The following is a 19,871-nucleotide window of genomic DNA, read 5'->3' on the forward strand; positions in this document are numbered from 1 at the left end:
CCCCCCCCCCCCCCCCCCCCCCAAAAAAAAAAAAAGAAATCACACGTTAGCTGCATGCCAGTAGGCTTTGGTATTTTAATTAGTTGCACATTTGTTAAAGAATTGGCACCACTATTATCAGCTGTTTTTACTTAAATTCTAAGATTGAGACAGAGACTCAAGACGAGGAGATTGATACCTGCATCTCAAGTATTACGCATGACTTTATTCCACATGCAGGTCTGTGTGTGATCATATCAGACATGTCCAACACTGTAGGTTGGGCCTACGTCATTTTTCGACAAAATACAAAGGATGGTGCATATATACATATGTGCAGGTGTTGAAGGGACATATAGTATAGTGACAGATTGATCCTGATCATTATGATCGAAAGCATGTGCGATTTGAACCACCTGCAGCTCTGCATAGCTGGGACACGTATGCTATTCGTATAGACCTGTAGCCCGCGAGGTGTCTACCTCGCCTCTGTCGTCACGACTAGCGCGCGTGTAGATGCCATGATCATGTTCCTCCTCCACCTCCTCCTCCTCCTCCTCTACCAGATACACTAGAGTTTCCCTTTGCATTCAACGACCATGCAATAAAAACAGAGTCCTCCGTGCAGTGCGGTTTTCCAGCCCCCCCTTCCCCACCCCGGAGAATTTGTGCACAACCATGCAAGCGGGGGCTACCGAAGCACCTGATACAGACGCTGCTGAAAACAGTAGCAACAGCGGAGCAGACATCGACGGCAGTGACGGGACGGGGGAGAGGATGGAGAGAACGGGGCCACAGCCAAGCGAGCAGCAGGACAGGACCAGCAGCCAGCAGCAGCAGCAGCAGCAGCAGCGCACGTCCTTATCACCATCCGGGGTGCTCGGTGAGTGTCAAAAGAATAAACGGGAATAAGATTGTAGGCTAAGTGTCCTGCGAAGCGTGCAGCGGAGACCTGAGGAAGATGGGCATTTGTGTGTTCATTTTGCGAAAAATAAATAAATAATGAAAAGACATTCGGCTACTGTGCATTGGGCAATATGGTGCAGTCACTGATGCTGGATAGACTTCACCGAATGACTCATTGGAGACTTTAAGGGGTCAATCGTCCGTGATTGGGTTTTGATGTCGGTGCGTCTTTCCCTTTTTTTTTTTTTTTTCTCCCGCTACACAGTGCGCATTACGTTTGAGACGGGGGGCCCGGGAGGAGTCTGGGCTTTAGTGGTCCACAGGTGCATGCAGGAGTCACATGCCGCGGAGGCGCACGTCCCGACGGGCTGTGCCACGCTATACTTTGAAGAGAGTAAAGATTGTGTTGCAGGCTCACATATCAGTGTCTCTGGTGTTGCAGACTTGAGGATTTTTTTTTTTTTTTTTTTTTACAGGAGAACATTTTTTTTTAGTGGTGAGTAAGCAAATGACTGGTTGTATGATTTCATTCTGGAATTGCATTACGAGGATTATTAAAGCAGCGCTGAAGATGTTATTTAGATAACCTTTATTAGGTTCATCTTGGGATTTATGTTCGGAGCGTTGAGATTGCCCGGGGCCTTTTCCAGGGTCCCCTTTTTAAATCTTGAGTTTTATGTCCATCCAGCATTTCTGGAAAGAGGAGAAACTCAGGCAGAGGTCTGGCCATCTGGATGTGACCGTGTAACCTTTACATCCGGGGCAATGTCACTGCAGTTATTGCCTTCATTTAAATTTTGACTTCAAGCCAACTAATGTTTGCTTTTTTGGAGAAGATCTCAACCACATTGTGACATTGTGATAGCTGAGCTCTAGAGTATGAACGAGTGAGGCCCACAAGGCTACGACAGATCACACCTTCCCTCGGCGGCAGTTAAAGAGCTGTTGATGGAGCTGTTGGAAACCGGCTCTTAGAGTTTGCACGCGCTCTGTGTTCATGCCCTACACTCCGGGTTGTTTCTAAAATGCCATTGAGGTGAACTGGAACAGTGTATCCACCTGCAGGTCTGAATGTAACGGCAGCTTTTCATCCATTGCATGCTGGGTAAGGCACCAGACCAGCCACCCCGACACCAAAATCTGTGACTCTGAAACGGATCATAGTAAAAAAAAAAAAGAAGATTAGTCTAAAAAAGATGTTTAAATTGTTAATGAAAGCTTATTTTGAGGAGCCTCCTAACTTCCCACATGGTGTCGTGTGATGAACCCAGTGTGGTTCTGCCAACTGTGACCCATGAAGTGGGATGCACTATGTTGGGTGATGTGACCTGTATCAAGACGTAGCATTTTCACTTTTACCTGGATAACAGTAAGCCTGATTTTCGTACACATCCATGCAATCGCTTCCTTTTTCATGTCACTGCTGATATTTTCCCCCTTTTTATTGCAGAATGACCGGTTAAAGACGGTGCGTTTTGGTTCAGTTCATAGACATTCCTTTTTGAAAATTGTGATATGAGCTAAATTAGGATGGCAAGACATTTACAATGTTGATAATGTTGATAAATGTAATGGGAAAAACCACTGGGACATGCCTGTAAATATCCAAGATGGGTATGTCAATTAATGATGAAAATTAAAACAAATTCCGTGATGCAATCAAAAGTAGGTAGACGAGAAGCAGTAGCTATACGTTTAATGCCTAGCAACGTTAAGAGGCTTTAAAGATGGCGGCCGAGTCTATAGAGCTCACCACAACTGTTTACATGAAAGGGAGTCAAAAATATACGCTAGTTCTTCGGTCGACGCTTGCTTTGCTGCAGCTCGATGTTAAATCAATTCATCATCCATGGGAATGTTGCTCCAAATCTCTAATGCAATCTAAATGTAGCTCAAAAAAAAAATCTCCTCCATTGCTGCTGCCTGGAGGAGATTTCTGCTGTCGCATATAGATCTGCATGTCAAGTGACAGAGAGACAATCGCTGTGAGGTATTCAGAAACATACAGCGAATGCAAAGACAAATGAAAACAATCAGTGTCGGTGACTTTACTTGGATTGCATCATTACACACACACACACACACACACACACAGACACACACACACACACACACACACACACACACACACACACACACACACAAACTGAAATGCAGTTTAATCAGCAGAATTGCTTAGTGATTTATACATCTCATTTATATCTTTAAAACCAATCCACATAAAACCGACTGCACCGTAACACAGACACGTGATTGAATTGTTGTCCGACGTGTTCTATAGGTGCAGTACATCAAGCGTTCGGTACCGTCTAAAAAAAAACAAAAACATAATACCATAACCGAGAGATGACAGCAGCGCCGATACTAAACTGCGTAACGTTAAACACGTACTGAGAGAGCGGCACTGGGTGACCCGGTGAACAATAAAGAGATCGGTCAGTCGCTGAGTCTACTGTGGCTGCGTGAGACGGAGAGCGTGACTTGAGAGCAAAAGAACTAACGTGTGAAAGACCAAGAAGCTTCAGAGCTTCAGAGCTTCAGAGCTCACATCTGAAGGTTTCACAGACGGACTTGATAAGCCGGTTTGTTCGTGGCTATTTGCACACCGCTCAGTTCACAGATCATCTGTTTGTTTACGGCATTTGCTCAAAGTCATACGACTAGTGCAGCACAGTCAACCTTCACGCTGGCTGGACAATTGTTTTGGACATTTCTGTCCTTTTTTTTTTGTTATGTTATACCTTGAAGTCTCCACGACGGAGCGAAATATTGGAAAATACGGCGAAGCAATAACGTCGGTGATGAGTGGCAGAGCGATTCCAATGACCTGTCGTCTGTGTCCTTGATCACCCTGATGGAAAAATATCACCATCTGTCTGTCCCACACACTGTAACCCTCTTCATCCTTTTACTCTCCGTCATCATTTTTAAACTTTATTAACTCTCGTTTCCTTGTAGATAAACTGTTTGGGAAGCGCCTTCTGCAGGCCAGACACTACATTATGTCTCGTAAGTCCTGGCTGAAGATGGTTCCCACCGAAAACTGTGATATCCTGATGACTTTCCCAGGTACGGTAAGCTCAGCCTGTCCTCCCCGTGTTGTCCCGTGACGAATCCCTCACCGTAGAGAGGACAGTGCACCCTCATTAAATGAAACTCAGACGCCTGACTAGGACTTAAAATGATCCCTGGGGACAATTAGGTCTCATCCATTTGCTGTACCCATTTCTACAGAGCGGCTCTTCTCTGCAGCATCGTGTGAGGACGCTGCTGTTTGGCATAGAAATGAGGCTTTTCATCAAACGGTTATTAAAGTCACATCTGGCTTTTATACCTTTTTGCTTTATAGGTGTCATCTGCTCAGAGACAGACGGTTAGGAGTCGGAGAGTTGAAGGGATGGCGAGAGTTAAGAAAAGCAAGTCTATTTATGGATTTATTAGCTATTTATCAATGAGCAGACTCACAGACGTGCAAAAGGCCACTGTGAAACTGGGTTTAGGGTGCAGAGGGTGTGCATAGAGACAAACAGTGCATCAAAAACGATTAAGATTTATTTCACAAGTTCAACTGCTTTCATACAAACGGACAATTCAAATGTCTTCATTTACAATTCTTTAACTCTCTCACATTGAAACATTCACCATTTGAAGACCTCTTAACTCGTTTACTGTCTGTGGCTTTAGTGACATAGAATGTGTTTGTGATTATTATTATTATTATTATTATTATTATTATTAACCAGTTACAAAACTGACACCGAACAACGTGCAGAGTACTGATAGCTCTTACAGTTGATAGCTCACTTATGCTACCGACTAGCATTCGGCCGTTATAGGACCTATGTACGTAAATCGCTCCACAGCTGACGTCTCTTACATTTGCTGGATAGATGAAGACTCTCAGCAATTTCCAATTTGATTTTCGTTGTTATCAATTTTAGGCGTAAAATGGTCTCGGTGTAAAGATACAAAATAGCTTAATTGAGGCACAATATGCTGCATGCAGAAGGCTGAAACTGCTGAAATCCGATTTCAGTCCGTCCTCTCAACCTATAGAAAAATATGTGTGATATATATATATATATATATATATATATATATATATATATATATATATATATATATATATATATATATATATATATATATGGAGACAGGGATTTGATTGGCGTGACCTTTTACCACCCCCACTGCTTCTGTCAGGGCGCTGAAGGATGGGTTTGTTTCAGCCTCTTTATGCTGCAGCAGCAAACTCGTCATTTCCCGCCTTTTGCAAAACACGCCTGTGAGGAATTGAAGTGAGCGAAACGAGGAAGCCGATGTCTCAGAATGATGTATTTTGACGCTCGCGTGTCAAGCTTGAGATAAAACGACACGGTTTCTCCCTCCAGATTCGATGGACGACCACACGCTGCTGTGGCTCCTGAATCAGATTCGTGTTGGAATCCCACAAGTCAGCATTCAGGTCCGACAGCACAAACACACCCAGGCGCACGCCTTCTTCATCACGACGACGTTTGAGAAGTAAGATTCCCAAAACTCCCAAATCTGACTGTGTGTGTGTGTGTGTGTGTGTGTGTGTGTGTGTGTGTGTGTGTGTGTGTGTGTGTGTGTGTGTGTGTGTGTGTGTGTGTGTGTGTGTGTGTGTGTGTGTGTGCGCGCGTGTGTGAGCATGTGGGCACTTCTGTCTTTGTTTGAACTGTTTTGAATGAGACATTTTTAGCGGCTGATGAGTGCTGTTACTTGATTTTAGGGTTCATTCCTATTGATTATTGGCATCATTTTACTTCATCATTTAACTGCATGTACACGGGGGGGGTTATTACCCCAAACGTACAGAGTCTATGTTCTATGCCAGTACGGGTCAATAACTATAAGCATGTATGTGCTTGTATGCATGTGTGTGTGTATATATATATATGTATAATTTATATGATTATATATTCTATTTTTTGTGTTCGATGTCTCTTATTTTGAGCATATTGAAAAGTCTGGCAACTTAAAGGAATAGTTGCTGAATCACGTTCTTGCTACGAGTTCGAGGAGAAGACTGATTCCACTCTGATGCTCACACATGAGAGCGATAGAAATCGTTTCATCTAACGATTATTTTTTAGATTCGCAGAAAATCTAACGACTATTTTATCAATTATTCCAAAGATTGTTTTTTTTATTACCCGATTTTAATATAACAAGTGATTTACCCAAAATAAATATCAAAAACTTGTCTCACTAATATTTGAAGACTTTATTCAATCTTCTTCTCTGAAAAAAACTAAGAGATGAAACAGGATAATAAACCCTTTTTGTCATAAAAAGACTGGACCTCAAATTCAGAAGGATTGCTGTGACACATTGATTTATTCCCCGTCTGTCTCAGCAACCCTTTGTCTTTCCTTCCCTGAACTGCAGAATCAGTATTTATTTTATTTTTTTTACTTAAAATGGTTATTATGACATGGATTGATTTCAGTTAAGATAATCACTGTCAAATGTATATTTGCACCAGTGTGTCACAAGAGAAATATCAACGATTGACGGACCTTTAACAACAGTTTACCGACTATTAAAGCCAATTTCTCACTCATGCCGTAAACGCAAATAGAAACTATATAAAACGACATGAATGTTGTGACGTTATGTCACCATAACAGCAGCGGTGCAGAAATCACTTTTAACATGGGGGGGGGGGGGCGATGGAGAAGCATTTAGAAGATTCATTTTAAGAGACAGGATCTGTGTGTTTATGATCCTAATGTACCGTGTTTTAGTGGGGACAAGAGGTAAACCAGACACAATTCTGCCAATTCTTCAAATCCACGTATTTCTACATAGAGAAGTCGCTCCAGCCCTACAAGAAAGGGATTAAGTGCGTCTCCCAAAATGTCCAAACTATTCCTTTAAGGACACTTTTAGAAATATTCTGAAACTGAAGAGACCACGCTGAGAGTTTGTTGTGTGCATAGCCTCAATGCACTTAATCTGTCAAAACATCTGCAGTCCAGCTGCTACACAGCGTTAGTGCTCCATCAGGTCTAATCTGCTGCTCATTTACACCCCCCCCCCCCTTCCCTCAGCTTACTGCGGGGAGCAGAGCAGATGGGCATGCACAAGGCCGTCAAACCGCAGTTCGGCGGCGGGATGCGGCGCTTTTCCTGCGAGGAAGACAACATCTACGAGAACATAGAGAGCGAGCTCTGCTTCTTCACCTCACAGGTCAGAGGTCAAAAGCTGTGAGCCGAGCGTCACGGTCGTTGTTAAAGACATAGAAATTGTCACTTTGGGTCTAAATATACTACGACTTATCTTTTTTTTTTCTATCTCCCCGTAACTGTTTTGTCTTCAGGAGCGTCAGGGCATTATAAAGTATTGGCTGGACAATCTGCGCGCCAAACAGGGGGAGGTGCTCCACAACATTCACTTCCTGGAGGGAAAGCCAATCAGTATGCTGTCATTTGTTATGATTTTTTTTCCCCCCTTTCCTTACCTGGATAGCATCAGTACTTTTTATATGGGGAAAAGCTACATATGAGTTTTGTTAAACAAACGTCCCCTTAGATTCCACGTGAACGTTTCCCGATGTGTCCTCTTGTAGTTCCAGAGCTGGAGGCTCGTGGCGTGATCCATCAAATGTTTCCTCTCCATGAACAGAGGATCCTCAACCAGCTGATGACATCTTGGGTTCAGGCCGTGTGTGAAAGGCAGCCACTGGGTGGGAAATATCAACATTTTATTTTACGGTCCTGACTGTTAAATATTAAGTCACGTTCATGAACACTGCGGTTCCTCTTCTCAAAGTGTCTATTCCATGTGCTTCGCAGACGACATCTGTGACTACTTTGGCGTGAAGATCGGCATGTATTTCGCCTGGCTGGGTTTCTACACTAACTCGATGCTCTATCCTGCCGTCATCGGCTTTCTGCTCTGGATACTCGCAGAGGCTGACCAGGTACTTGAAGCCTCTTCTATGTTCAAGCACTCAGTTCTGAAAATCACCCTTTAACCGTCACGATAGATGTCTACTGATGCTGATTTGTAATCCTATCATTTTTATTTTAATCCAGGCATGTCAGGATCTTACTGAGATTTTCTATGTTGCTGTCCATCGTCATACATGTTGTATTGCTTCCTTTGCATGCTTAGTAAAGATAAGAAGAGAGCTTTAGAACACAAAAAAAAGCCTACACACAAAACAATGTAATGGCAAACAGCTTTGGCATAAACGGCATAATCATACTCTCAAAGGTTACATAAGTGTCTTTTGATTCTCTCGTGTTCGCTCGCAGACCAGTCAGGATATCTGCTGTGTGGTTTTTGCCCTCTTCAATGTTGTGTGGGCGACGTTGTTTCTGGAGCGCTGGAAGAGGCGGGAGGCGGAGTTGGCCTACAGGTGGGGCACCCTGGACACCCCCGCCGAGTCCCTGGAGGAGCCCAGGCCACAGTTCAGGGTGAGGATTGCCACTGAGGTTTGAGAATGCGACTTTGTTGAGTCGTATGTCAGGCTGGTTGAGTCATTTATCAGCGAGCACTTGTGCAACGCTGCAGTGACGGAACAGCACACAATACCGAGGGGGGGGGCAGACAGCCTCTTTATAACTCCCACCTCTTGTTGTGTGGAATGAGTGGAGAATTTTGGGGGGAGGAGTTGCAGGTGACCCGTTCGAAAAGGATTGTGGAGATTTGGTGAAATAGGCCCGGTAGAGCGTGAGGCTCTCAATCTCAGGGTCGCGGGTTCGAGCCCCACGTTGGCCGACTATGCTTTTAGCGACGCACGTCTGTCAATAGCAACATCGTTATTCAGATTAATACGACATCAATTCATGAATAAAAGATGTATGAATGTGTTACACCGCAGTCGGATGGTTCGAAACATTTTCTCCATATATTCTGAAGTAATGGCAGCTCTTATTAAAGGTTATGCAAATTTTGATGGAGGTAAACACGCAGCAGAACATCTCAACATGTAAATTGGTGTTTCTTTTGTCTGATGTTTTCCACAACAATCTGGCGCGCAAATGCAAAAAAAAGAAGTAATGCGACCCGGCAGGCAAGCGGTTATTATGGAGGACGATTTTGCACAAACATTTCCAATTTATTTTCCAGTGAAGATGATTGCAATCGTGCAAAAAAAAAAAAAAAAAAAAGTCTGTAAATGCTCTCCCTGTTTTCTCGTTTTTGTTCTCTTCCTCTGCTGTCTCCTCTGCAGGGCGTGAAGCGCTGCAGTCCCATAACGGGCTGTGAGGAGTTCTACTACCCGCCCTGGAAGAGAGCTCTGTTCAGATGGCTGGTCAGCCTGCCCATCTGCCTCCTCTGTCTCTGCTTCGTCTTCCTCGCTATGCTCCTCTGCCTGGAACTGCAGGTTTAAACGGATAACACAGCAACCGAAGTTCAATGATAAGAAATGGAGTTAATGCAGCCTGGGTCTGATAAATGGGGATGATATTGTTGCAATGTATTTGCTTGTGAGGAGGTCCAACCCACCCTTGCTGGAAATGTCAGCCATAACACAACAGAAAGAACGTAAACGGTAGAATTACAGTGCGTTAACTTAAGATCCATAACTACATATCAGTCTGGAAATGTGTGAATCGTATCATTTTTACAAACGGGTTAAACAAAGCAAGCCACTTGCCAGTTCGTATTCATTTAATAGCCTTTTAAAAATAGCTACGGGAATAGATATGAATGAGCGGGACTTATTAAATATTTACGATGCTTCTAATGCAGGAGGTGGTGATGGAGATTCAGGAGCTACCTGGTATCACGAGATTCATTCCTAAGATACTCCTGGCCATCACTGTGACCATATGTGATGAAGTGTATAAGAAGATCGCCTACTGGCTTAATGACATGGGTAAGAGACGCAAAATGAACTCTTCTCTCCGGGCACAATACTGAAAATAGTATCTCTGTGACGTATTCTCTGTAAGGAGATCTATGAGCCGCCTTTCTACGTCGACAAATGCTTCTCTTTTATCTCTCAATCCAGAGAACTACAGACTTCAGAGTGCCTACGAGAATAATCTCATCATCAAGATGGTTTTTGTAAGTCATGCATCCTCCTCCCTTTGTGGCAGAACAGGAGACGATTCATCTCGACCGAGTGGGCGTTTTGACTTTGTGTGATGTGTTCTGGTTGTGTTACAGTTTGAATTCATCAATTCTTACCTTAGCCTTTTCTACATCGGATTCTACCTCAAGGACATGGAGCGGCTTAAGGAGGTAACGACAACACGCTGGTCTTACACCGACTCTGACTTATTTATTTAAAGTGGCCATTGGCTGTCTGATAAGCCCCCCTTAGTTACAGTTGCTATGTCTGCCTGTCGAGCCTTTTCGATTTCACATGTGCAGTTTACAACGATAATGGTGCCAATTTATGACTTCTTAGTAATTTTGAAACAATGGGTCCTTGATTTCAGAGGCAGACAAAAGCCGACTTCTCAATTTTGATTTGAATGAAACACAATTGTTAGTTCTCTCCCTGCAAGGTCGTAGCAAATAACGGAGCGTTGAATTAGCTGCCATACCCGACCAAATGATTAAACTTGGCATTTGTAAGAGGAAGAGTGTGATATTTCTACTTTGAAGAGTTACATAGTCTCGCTTTAATGCGTGTCAGATGCTGTAAATGTCCTGGGATCATGTCAGCATTTGTACTGTCAGTCAGACTGAATATCTACATCATAAGTGCTCACTAACCACTTTAGGAATGTGTGTGTGTGTGTTTTCCCGTTACATTCAGCGCAGTAACAGATGTTTTCCTACTCCTCACAGATGCTAGCCACTCTGCTGATCTTCCGCCAGTTCCTACAGAACATCAAAGAGGTCCTCCAGCCTTACCTCTACGAGCAGAACAAGCTGGGCGTCTTCACGCCCAAGGCGCTGTGGGAGCTGCTCCAAACCATCACGCTCAAGTACGGCCGCCTGGCTCTGGGAAAAGCTCAGGCCTCGATGACGGCCTATTCCTTCCTGGGTGCCAGAGGGATCCCCGTCAGTCACAGCGCTAACGGTGACCCAGAGCCAAAGAGGAGAGGAGATCTGAAAGCCGGATTCAGGCTGACGGAGGAAGAGTGGGACATGAACGACGGCAATCTAAAGCAGCGTAAAGTCAGCTTCACCGAGAAGGTCGACTACCAGGATGTCGCGACAGAAATGCAGACAGTGGACCGCAGCTTCCTAGAGGACAGTCCCACAATGGTAGAGGAAGGGATGGATCCGTCCAGTATTTTTGACAGTTGTGATGAGGACAGTGATTGTGAATCGATCGTTCAAGTATGTGGTCTGTTTGTTTTTCATGGTTTATTATCCTATATTTTGTTAGCTATGTTCCTTTTGGCTTTGACTTTTTTTCAGAATATCTGTCATTATGTTCAGACGATACCAATTCTTACAGTTCTATTTGTCTCACGTAGTTTTACAAATTAAGTTAAATCATGTCTGTGGAGATTGATGTCATTCACCCAGGAAGTAGAGAGATCAGAATGAAACTATCCAATCTAAAGATGTCTTAGGAGTCACTAGAGGAAGTATCGTAGACCAAGGAGCGTGTCTCTGTGTCCTCTCCAAAGGAATCGGACCCTCTCTGTCAAAGAAGGAGGAACGTTGGTGAAGGGAAAGAGCATAAGAAGTCCTGGATCGATCCACCAGAAGAACCCAAAACTGTCACTCTGACCCAGGCGGAGATTGAGAGCTGTATGCAGACATATGAGGTGGGACAATAAATGCAAATGTACCTTTTTTTACAAACTATCTTACATCATCTGTATCTGGTGTCACAACAAGTGTGCCCTCTTTAAAATACCAATATGTTTTCATGATCTTTGACCCCAAACAGGACACGCTTCAGGACTACCAGGAAATGTTCATCCAGTTCGGGTATGTGGTGCTCTTCTCCTCTGCGTTTCCGCTGGCGGCCATGTGTGCTCTTATCAACAACATCATCGAGATCCGCAGCGACGCCCTGAAGCTCTGCACCGGCCTGCAGAGACCCTTTGGACAGAGGGTGGAGAACATCGGACAATGGCAGGTCAGTGTGTTTTTTGTTTTCGTCAGAGAAGCCCTCCAGGCTGCATCGTACATAACGGTGGTGGTGGTGGGGGGGGGGGGGCATCTGATAGCCTGTGAATTTCTCTATCTCGCTGTCTTTCTCTCAACAACAGACTGCAATGGAGGCCATGGGCTTGATAGCGATTATAGTTAACTGTTACCTGATTGGTCAGTGTGGGCAGCTACAGCGTCTGTTCCCCTGGTTGAGTCCTGAGATGACCATCATCTCCATCGTCTTACTGGAGGTACGCGCCGCACTCTGTACAGTAAAGGCAGCTTTTGCTTTAGAGTTTTGAAAAACAGTAGTTTTATTCCCCAAAATGACAATTTTTTTTTAAATATTCCAAAAGGAGTGCAAATGTGCATGGCCTGCTTTGTTTTTTGTGGCTTTGTAAAACTTCCAGGTTTATTAATGAACACAAAACCTCACACGAGTTTTTGGTATGTGTATGAGATGTGTTGTTTGGTCTGTACAAACAAATATATAGATATATTTATACAAGAATGAGAAATACGATGTGGTTGTGCCTTGAGGTAACCGTGTGTTGAGCCTGTCCCTTTTGTGGTCTCGGTGGTTTACAGCACTTTGCAATCCTCCTAAAGTACATCATCCATGTTGCCATCCCTGATATCCCTGGCTGGGTAGCAGAAGAGATGGCCAAGCTAGAGTACCGACGAAGGGAAGCTTTCAAGGTATAGTTGTATCATAGCTTGAAAGACCTTCGGGCAAACTTACGGCTTGCTGCTGGCTACACTCATTTGATATCGTCTTTCTGTTGACGTACCCCCTTCGTGTCCCTGGGTCTCTTGGTGTGTATTGTCCAAAAATGTACACTAGTGCAGCTTTTTCTGACCCGTCCATAAGAAAATGTGTGTGCTTGACGATGTCTGTCTGCACTCGATGGTGTCTTAGATCAGTCTCGTCGGCATAGAAAAGCGCATTTAGTGTAAACGGCTTGCTGTGTTAGCTTACTGCTGGATAAGATGGCAACTTCTTCATCAGCGACTATGCAAAAATGATGGAAGGAGAGTAAAAGAGAGTTAACAAAGATCTGAAGAAAGCTGTAACTGCTAGCAATGCTACTTATATATAATAACTTATATTCTGTACGCAGTCTTCTCCTCTCTTTCCTTGTGTCTTTGTTCCTGTAACTCTTTCTCCATCTCTCCTCTTCCGCGTCTTCATTTTTGAAACGCCTCCCTCATTTAGAAGCATGAGCAGCAGGCCCAGCAGCACTTCCAACAGCAGCTGAGACGCAGGCGCGAGGAGGAGGAGCTTCAGCGTCAGGCTGAGCTGCAGGCCGAGGCCCGCCAGGAGAGCGAGCACAGGGCAGACGCCCAGCACCAGCACCACCATGACAAAGCGCCAGGCAAGGCGGGGGACAAGCCCAAGAGACCCAGCTCTCTGCTGGGAAACAACAATGTCATGAAGCTGAAGCAGATCATGCCTCTCCAGGGGAAGTTTTCCTCCAGCAACTCGCGCTCACCTGCCCAGTCCCCAACGGGAGGCGAGGCAAAGCTCCCAGGATTCCTGAAGTTCCTGAAGTCACCGGAGGGGAAAAAAGAGGCGGCAGCGGCAGCTGGAGGGCCCGGCTCAACGGTGACCTCTTCTGTTCCCCCTAGTGGCCAGGAGAGGTCACAGTCCCCCAACAGGACATTCAGTCCTGGGAAGCTGTTCAGCTTCAGCAAATCAGAGGGGACGGTGGTGTGTGTGAACGGGACGCAACCGCCGCCGCCCCAGCCCGCCAGCACTCAGCCCAACAGGGGAGACGTAAACACAACCCTGGAGGAATTGCCCTCAAACGAGTCCGATAAAGGAGAGTCAAGACAATTGACTGATTTAGAAAATTCAAAGAGTTAATACACGTTCCAACCATACCGATGTAATATTATTATGAAAGGGGAGCAATGTACAAATGTTTAAGAAAAACCTTCAGAGACCCACCGGTACCGTAGGAGGACACATTAGTCACAAGGACCAAAGGTCAGCAAGCGTTAGACTCTCACACTTGATGCAACTTATTTCACACAAAAGTATTATACGGTCTCTGTTAACGCTCGATTATCTAGCTTCCATGTAAAATATGTGCAGTGAGTGTAACTCCTCGAATGGGGCTTGAGTGACTTTTAGTTGAGGTTAAAATACTGCATGACTGCCTGGTTTTCAACAGCACCAGAACGGATGATGTTGATGGAGGGATCCTTTTTTAAAAAAAAAAACCAGGACTTGATCATCGAGCCCTTTTTTTTTTTTTTTTTTTTTTTTTTAAATCAAAGGGCATGAACAGCAGCTTCCCCTTCCAGGTTTGTTTCTCATTCTTATGCCTGTATTAGAAAGCATGTTGCGTCATGTGCATGCATTACGTGTCCATCATCATGTCGTTTCAGTTGTGAAGCACTTTTGAAGCCATCATATTCTTCCGCAATAGGTCAAATTATATTCACTGTGACCATAAAAAAAAATTTCTATTTTTCTTAAACTTTTGATTTTCTATGAATTATTTTACTACATAAATTAGTGAATGTACTTCTATGATGCAAATAAATCCCACTTGAATAAACATCCATCAAGAGATGAGCATTGGCTGATTCTGTTTACAGTAAAAAAATGATGATGATATTGATTGAATTAATATTACTGGATGGGAGACGTTCGCTGGGTTGATTTGGTTACTGGAAAGAGGACATTAAGGAAGGAAGAATAACTGTAGACAGAACATTTACACTCATCTAAATATGCACCTGTTTGCAAGAAGATCATTTATTCATTAAGTGTGCATCATTTCCTCAAAACCCTCCCAATAATACATGCTAGGTCATCTTCTTCACTTCCACACAGAAACATGTTGCCGTTAACTTTGAGTTATAGTTTTTACTGTATGTCATACTGTAATCTTTAGAAGAACCAGATCTGAAATTGACAATACATTTATACATAAACTCAAAAGCAAAGCATTCAACAATAAAACACATTCCAATCTTAATTAGGTGGTAGAATACAAACCGTTTGAGAGAAGTAGAGTTAGAGAGCAGGACGATAAAACTGCACGTTTGTGGTTTAGACTCATACTTGATAAACTTATTGTATTCTAACTACGTAAGCAGCACATAAACTCTGTAAATCTAAACGGAAAAATGGAACCAAAGTAAAAATGTGCATTAATAGACTCAACCGTCTGTCGTGACAAACATGGAAAATGTTGCAATTTGCAGCAGATTTGTCTTTTAAATATGCGCAAAAAGTGAGGTTTCTAAAAGTGCGAGGAAAAATGAAGCAAACTTGACTGAACTCCGGCTCGTATTCCTTCCAATGTCAAGAACAAATTGTCTAAGCAAAGTGAAACAACAACAACAACAACATGGCTGACCTGGCGAAGACAAAAATCAGAGCGAGTCGTCTAGTTACCTGATAAAAGGGTCGGAAAACAATCACGATATACACACACACACACACACACACTGTACAAATATACAAGACTTCACGATGAGACCGTTTTAGTCCCGCTGTCCAAAGCCTGTAAATCCACACGCATGTCCCCTCAAATGTCTCTCATTTATAAACGAGGACCGACAGCAGTCCTACCCAGCAGCACGGCTCCGTTTTTAAATTCACACATAGCTGCAGTCATCAGCTCTTCCATAAAATATTGTGCAAATGTATTTACAAAAGATACACACACACACTTCTTATAAAGTGGTGATCTCAAAACTACTGAGCGTCAACACGTGGAACACGGACGGCTACACAATCTGCAGGTCGGACTGTACTAGAAACAGTCTGCATCCTCCGGTGTGACTCTTACTGGCTTGAATGCGTCTTAATAGACGCGCTATCACCCATTCAGCTCACTGGTGGTTCACTTCTTCACCCGAAACGACGACGTAAACCAAGGGAGGAGGGGGGGGGGGGGCACTCTAAGACATAGTTATAATACTTCCATTTAAGGCAATAAATCAATATTCATCCGGAGGAAAAAAAAACCGCACCCGTCCATAACAAACCCTGAATGGATGATTCAATCTAACGATGCCAGTAATCACATAAAGGATGAGCCAAAAAAATAACATTTTATGGACCGCCGTAGTTAAAAACAAAAAAATTCTGTCGTTGCGTAGGAGCAACGACAGAGGGCATGCCACTTAACCAATAAACTTAAATTAATATGTGCATATCTCAGAGAAGCTATGACTGACGACAGCTGTGAGCCCGCCCCACAGGAGCTACATATTCAAGAGAAAACTGCTGTGAAGTGAAGGGAAATCAGAGGGAATGAGGAATCAGGAGGTAGATGTTCTATTCAAAACCACAAAAGACTGAAATTTGAGGCAGAGGTGTCTTGGAACAAAAGTAAATAAAATTGTGGAGGAAAAAAAAGAAAAGGTTTTGGTTGAAGAGGAATTCTGGAGTAAAACATGAAGACCAATGTTTTAGGACATTAATATCATGCCGGCTATGATCTGAAATGTATCGATCCCTGTTTTCGTCAGTGTCAAGGCCTGGGGGGGGGGGGGGGGGGGGGTCGCAAACATATGTTCCGCATCTGCGTTTGCATTCTGTTTAATAGGTCAGTCTCTGCTGGCTGTGCGTCAACAGCACAGCGAAATCACGAATCCTCGTTCAGCTCCCGACTGTCCGTTCTGGCAATTTTCCGTGGAGGCGCCGTGTTCTCCGCCTCTCCTTGTTCCTGCTCTCGTTTCTTTGCTGTATTCTGATAAAGAAGTAAGAAAAAGAAAAAAAGGACACAGGATATTTTATGGTTATAATTACCACCAACTTTCTCCTAAATTACACAAACTATCTTTGAAAAGTTTTTACCTTTTTGTCCCACTGTTGATGGAGATATCGCAACAGGATGTTTGTCTTCTCTGTGACTATGACTGGAGGAGATAAAAACACAAGCGCTGATTACACCAAGAGACAAGAGTGTGGTTAAAATCAGCTGTTCATGTCATCAATGTAGATAAAACTGTGTAAGCATTTCATAGGTTTAACACACTTACTCTGCTCTGATGGATATTCCCGCGTTGGAAGATACACAGATGGTCGACGGTTCTAAAAAACAACAGTTCCACGTTGGTTAGATTGATCTCAGACAAAGTACTACCATGTGACAAGATATGTATGACTTCAAAGACACCGACAACATGATTTCATCTCAGCATTATTCATTTTTTTGGGGGGGGGGTGGGGGGGGGGACAAAGTTGACTCACTGACGCTTTACATAGAGAGTCTGCGTGGAACCTGCTGAAGTTATTTTTGTTGTAGACAGGTAGTCCCTTCAGGAAGTCTGACTGTGAGCAGAACAGAGAAAAAAAAAAGAAAAGAAATGTGAACAGACCACTTCCGGGGTGGTGAGACCGACTAACGTTACCGAAGCAACGGCTAACTAGTTGAAATCCACTGGTTAACGTTAGCCGTTACGTGTAACTGACGTTAGATAATGTGACAGCGAGTACAGTAACCTACATCCTGCTTTCCACGACGCAATGCTAAAGCAACATGTCTGTCGAAGCCGACAAGAACCAGCTACTTAACATATATACGTAAATAATTAACGAAGAACCAAACATTACCTTCTCCATTTCTGTCCGTGTCACGCTCTTCGCTCGTTAACTAGCTGGAGTGAAAAACGAGCAGATGTTACTTAGCTAACCCAGGTAGCTACTAAGCCTTGTTGTCTTTTGTCGTAGCTAAGATACCGGTATGTTTACCCGTCTGACAGCTCCTGTAAAACCCCCAACTATGTATGGCTTCGATATGACCGCATCACGCCGCTTCAATCAGCAGGTAACGTCCACTCTTTCAACGGTAATTACACAACAACTGAAATTGAACGTCATCTGGAAAGCTAACTTGCTACTAGTTCACGACTCCATCTTTGTTGTTTAGTCTGCTCGTGGGCGGTGACTTTACGAGATTCAACGCGCCTCATTGGTTAATCAGTGGCGGATGCGTGACGTGACAGACGAAGCAATGCGCTGATTGGCTGGAAAGAGATTATGTAACAGACCAATCCCCCCCCCCCTCCCCCCCCCAGCTGCTGGTAATGGCCTGAAGCTGTGAAGAAAACAACAGAAGCACTTTCTGCAGCATGTCCTCCGTGTTCATTATGCATCTATCTCTGTACACGCTGTTGCTTCTCGCAGTTATTAATTGAGCAGTAAAAATACTGATTCAATAATAGAAGCTGAACAATAGCAAAACAACCCACACTCTAGAACTCTTATCAATATTTAAGTGTTCATATATACGATGCAGACATGAATATCTGGACATCAAGTGTACAGATGCAACTTGAAGCAGTTCATTCTTTAACTCGTACCAAAAACTGTAAAGTGTATGGGCTGAATCTGCACATCAGCTGTATGCTAATTCATTACTTGCAATTTTCCAAGCATGGGAAATGCTGTTAAAGTGGGAATCCAAGAGAATGTAACATGTTTCCCTTTACCGTGTGTTATTCTGGCATTTAACATAATCAATTAATGCCTCAATTTCTATCCTTGTCTGATTTTTAGCTGTCACAGCTTCTCATTTTCAACAATATTTGGGCTTGAAAATGAAATGTCACTAATGTAGCTCTGGGTCACTCTGCCTGATGTAAGAGAGGACCACAAGGACCTGCTCTCTGGAAGCCATACTTTGAATCAAATAACTTCACACAAGCAAAAAAAAAACATTTGACAACATTTAATAATATGAACAAAACTTTATGGATAAAGAAAAACGGTGAAACCACAAGGCGTCTTTTTGCTCAAGGCAATTGTTGTTGTTGAAGGCCCGTTTTCACCACCCCGCCCATTATTGACGCAGGGGAGCCAAAACCCAACCCACACCCAGTATCACAGGTTAACCGAATACACAAGGTTTGCTGAGCCCCTCCTGAGCAACGGCAGCATTTGTGAACCAACGTCTGCTTTCTGACAAGTCTTTTCCAACAAGGTCCTTCAGTGCGAGAGCGATTTCCGTCCCTTTAACATGCGGCGCAGAATCACCTCGATGCCCCCTTGCGAGCTCATCCTCTTGATCCAGCCGTGGGTCCTCTTGCGCTTGATGTTCTTGGGCTGATACTCTGTGCCTCTCTTCCTTGTCCGCACCTGCTGGTATTGCCACGGAAGCTGCCCGAACACGCCTGAACCCTCAGCTTGTGACGAAAGTGGCCCACATCTGGACATCCGAGGTCCCGCAGCTGCTCTGGGCACAATCCAGTTGCTGAACAATCTAAGGTGAGAGTTGCCAGTTACTGCAAGGTTCCCTGCAAGGATGCTGTTGACAGATCACAGATGTTATTCTTTAACAGCATTACGCCACAATTCAAACAAGTTGTAATACATTTATGGTGCTGCTGCTTGTGTGTGGAGTAGCCTCATGCACGGGTCCCACGTCTCCGTTATCGACACAGTGATTAAATGCATGTACAGATTGAAAACACATTTTAACTACCACGTTAACTCAAGATTGTTATTGTAACAATTGCAGCAAAATACAGATTTAAATCAATACCGTCGTCCATGATATGTTGATCTGAACTTTAATAGCAATCTCTAAGCAATAATTGAAGTAGTCATCACCTAACTTAATATAACTCTGACTAAGTAGCCATGCTGCTAACGCACTGCTAAGCTAGCTTGCTGGTTGTTAGCATCGTAAACAAACTTTAGCTTCGACGTTCGACTAGCACGAGCGTACGCAAACTCAGTTACCTGGTGGAATTGCGTAGTCCACACAGTCGGGAAACAGACGACCGTATGACGTTCATCTTTAGATATTTACACGGTTAAACGCAGACGTGAGAACGGTGAATGTCACAGGTCTGTCAGCTCCCTGCGAATATGAAGCAAGGTGATTGGCCCAGAGCTTTCAGCCAATAGAAAGGCTTGTTGCTGGAACGATATGTGTTTTTTATGCCCTGAGTAGCGTTTTCAGGTTCAACGT

General features: G+C 43.8%; 3 protein-coding genes across 6 annotated transcripts; 1 reads left to right on the forward strand and 2 right to left on the reverse strand.

Annotated features, from left to right (window-relative positions):
* Nucleotide 1: 1 nt before the first annotated feature.
* ano8a (anoctamin 8a) lies at nucleotides 2-14,501 on the forward strand. 3 transcript variants are annotated; one of them, XM_068702594.1, is made up of 18 exons: nucleotides 2-862; nucleotides 3,844-3,954; nucleotides 5,277-5,409; nucleotides 6,963-7,101; nucleotides 7,232-7,328; nucleotides 7,481-7,597; nucleotides 7,707-7,834; nucleotides 8,172-8,333; nucleotides 9,092-9,244; nucleotides 9,613-9,739; nucleotides 9,875-9,930; nucleotides 10,033-10,107; nucleotides 10,663-11,160; nucleotides 11,457-11,597; nucleotides 11,723-11,914; nucleotides 12,048-12,179; nucleotides 12,517-12,627; nucleotides 13,148-14,501. In XM_068702594.1, the coding sequence occupies exons 1-18, from the start codon at nucleotides 658-660 to the stop codon at nucleotides 13,793-13,795; spliced, it is 3,225 nt and encodes a 1,074-aa protein (XP_068558695.1). In that variant the 5' UTR covers nucleotides 2-657; the 3' UTR covers nucleotides 13,796-14,501. The 3 variants fall into 3 exon arrangements, with proteins under 3 accessions (XP_068558695.1, XP_068558694.1, XP_068558696.1); XM_068702593.1 differs by having other exon boundaries at nucleotides 3-862; nucleotides 13,145-14,501; XM_068702595.1 differs by lacking the exon at nucleotides 2-862 and having other exon boundaries at nucleotides 3,927-3,959; nucleotides 13,145-14,501.
* A 164-nt stretch (nucleotides 14,502-14,665) lies between these two features.
* On the reverse strand, nucleotides 14,666-17,833 carry LOC137866589 (DET1- and DDB1-associated protein 1-like). 2 transcript variants are annotated; one of them, XM_068702597.1, is made up of 6 exons: nucleotides 17,648-17,833; nucleotides 17,510-17,553; nucleotides 17,147-17,227; nucleotides 16,936-16,987; nucleotides 16,751-16,812; nucleotides 14,666-16,643 (listed from the first exon to the last, which is right to left on the reverse strand). In XM_068702597.1, exons 2-6 carry the CDS (start codon nucleotides 17,516-17,518, stop codon nucleotides 16,539-16,541), a joined length of 309 nt encoding a protein of 102 aa, XP_068558698.1. In that variant the 5' UTR covers nucleotides 17,519-17,553; nucleotides 17,648-17,833; the 3' UTR covers nucleotides 14,666-16,538. The 2 variants fall into 2 exon arrangements, with proteins under 2 accessions (XP_068558698.1, XP_068558697.1); XM_068702596.1 differs by having other exon boundaries at nucleotides 17,510-17,833.
* Nucleotides 17,834-18,611: 778 nt separating this feature from the next.
* mrpl34 (mitochondrial ribosomal protein L34) lies at nucleotides 18,612-19,760 on the reverse strand. Its single transcript, XM_068702624.1, has 2 exons — nucleotides 19,640-19,760; nucleotides 18,612-19,202 (listed from the first exon to the last, which is right to left on the reverse strand). The coding sequence occupies exons 1-2, from the start codon at nucleotides 19,693-19,695 to the stop codon at nucleotides 18,884-18,886; spliced, it is 375 nt and encodes a 124-aa protein (XP_068558725.1). The 5' UTR covers nucleotides 19,696-19,760; the 3' UTR covers nucleotides 18,612-18,883.
* Between the last annotated feature and the right edge of the window lie 111 nt (nucleotides 19,761-19,871).

The sequence above is a fragment of the Cebidichthys violaceus genome, unplaced genomic scaffold, assembly GCF_023349555.1.
Source record: "Cebidichthys violaceus isolate CVI_PGR_0920_01 unplaced genomic scaffold, fCebVio1.0.p SCAF_87, whole genome shotgun sequence".
In the NCBI taxonomy this organism is placed as follows: Eukaryota; Metazoa; Chordata; class Actinopteri; order Perciformes; family Stichaeidae; genus Cebidichthys; species Cebidichthys violaceus.

Coding starts and splice junctions, on each gene's coding strand:
- ano8a (XM_068702593.1), top strand. CDS start 658: ATGCAAGCGGGGGCTACCGAAGCACCTGATACAGACGCTGCTGAAAAC. Junction 7,102..7,231: donor TCTGCTTCTTCACCTCACAG/GTCAGAGGTCAA, acceptor TTTTGTCTTCAG/GAGCGTCAGGGCATTATAAA. Junction 9,740..9,874: donor CTACTGGCTTAATGACATGG/GTAAGAGACGCA, acceptor CTCTCAATCCAG/AGAACTACAGACTTCAGAGT.
- LOC137866589 (XM_068702597.1), bottom strand. Junction 16,988..17,146: donor ACTCTCTATGTAAAGCGTCA/GTGAGTCAACTT, acceptor GTTGTTTTTTAG/AACCGTCGACCATCTGTGTA. Junction 16,813..16,935: donor GGAATATCCATCAGAGCAGA/GTAAGTGTGTTA, acceptor TATCTCCTCCAG/TCATAGTCACAGAGAAGACA.
- mrpl34 (XM_068702624.1), bottom strand. CDS start 19,695: ATGAACGTCATACGGTCGTCTGTTTCCCGACTGTGTGGACTACGCAAT. Junction 19,203..19,639: donor GGACTACGCAATTCCACCAG/GTAACTGAGTTT, acceptor ATCTGTCAACAG/CATCCTTGCAGGGAACCTTG.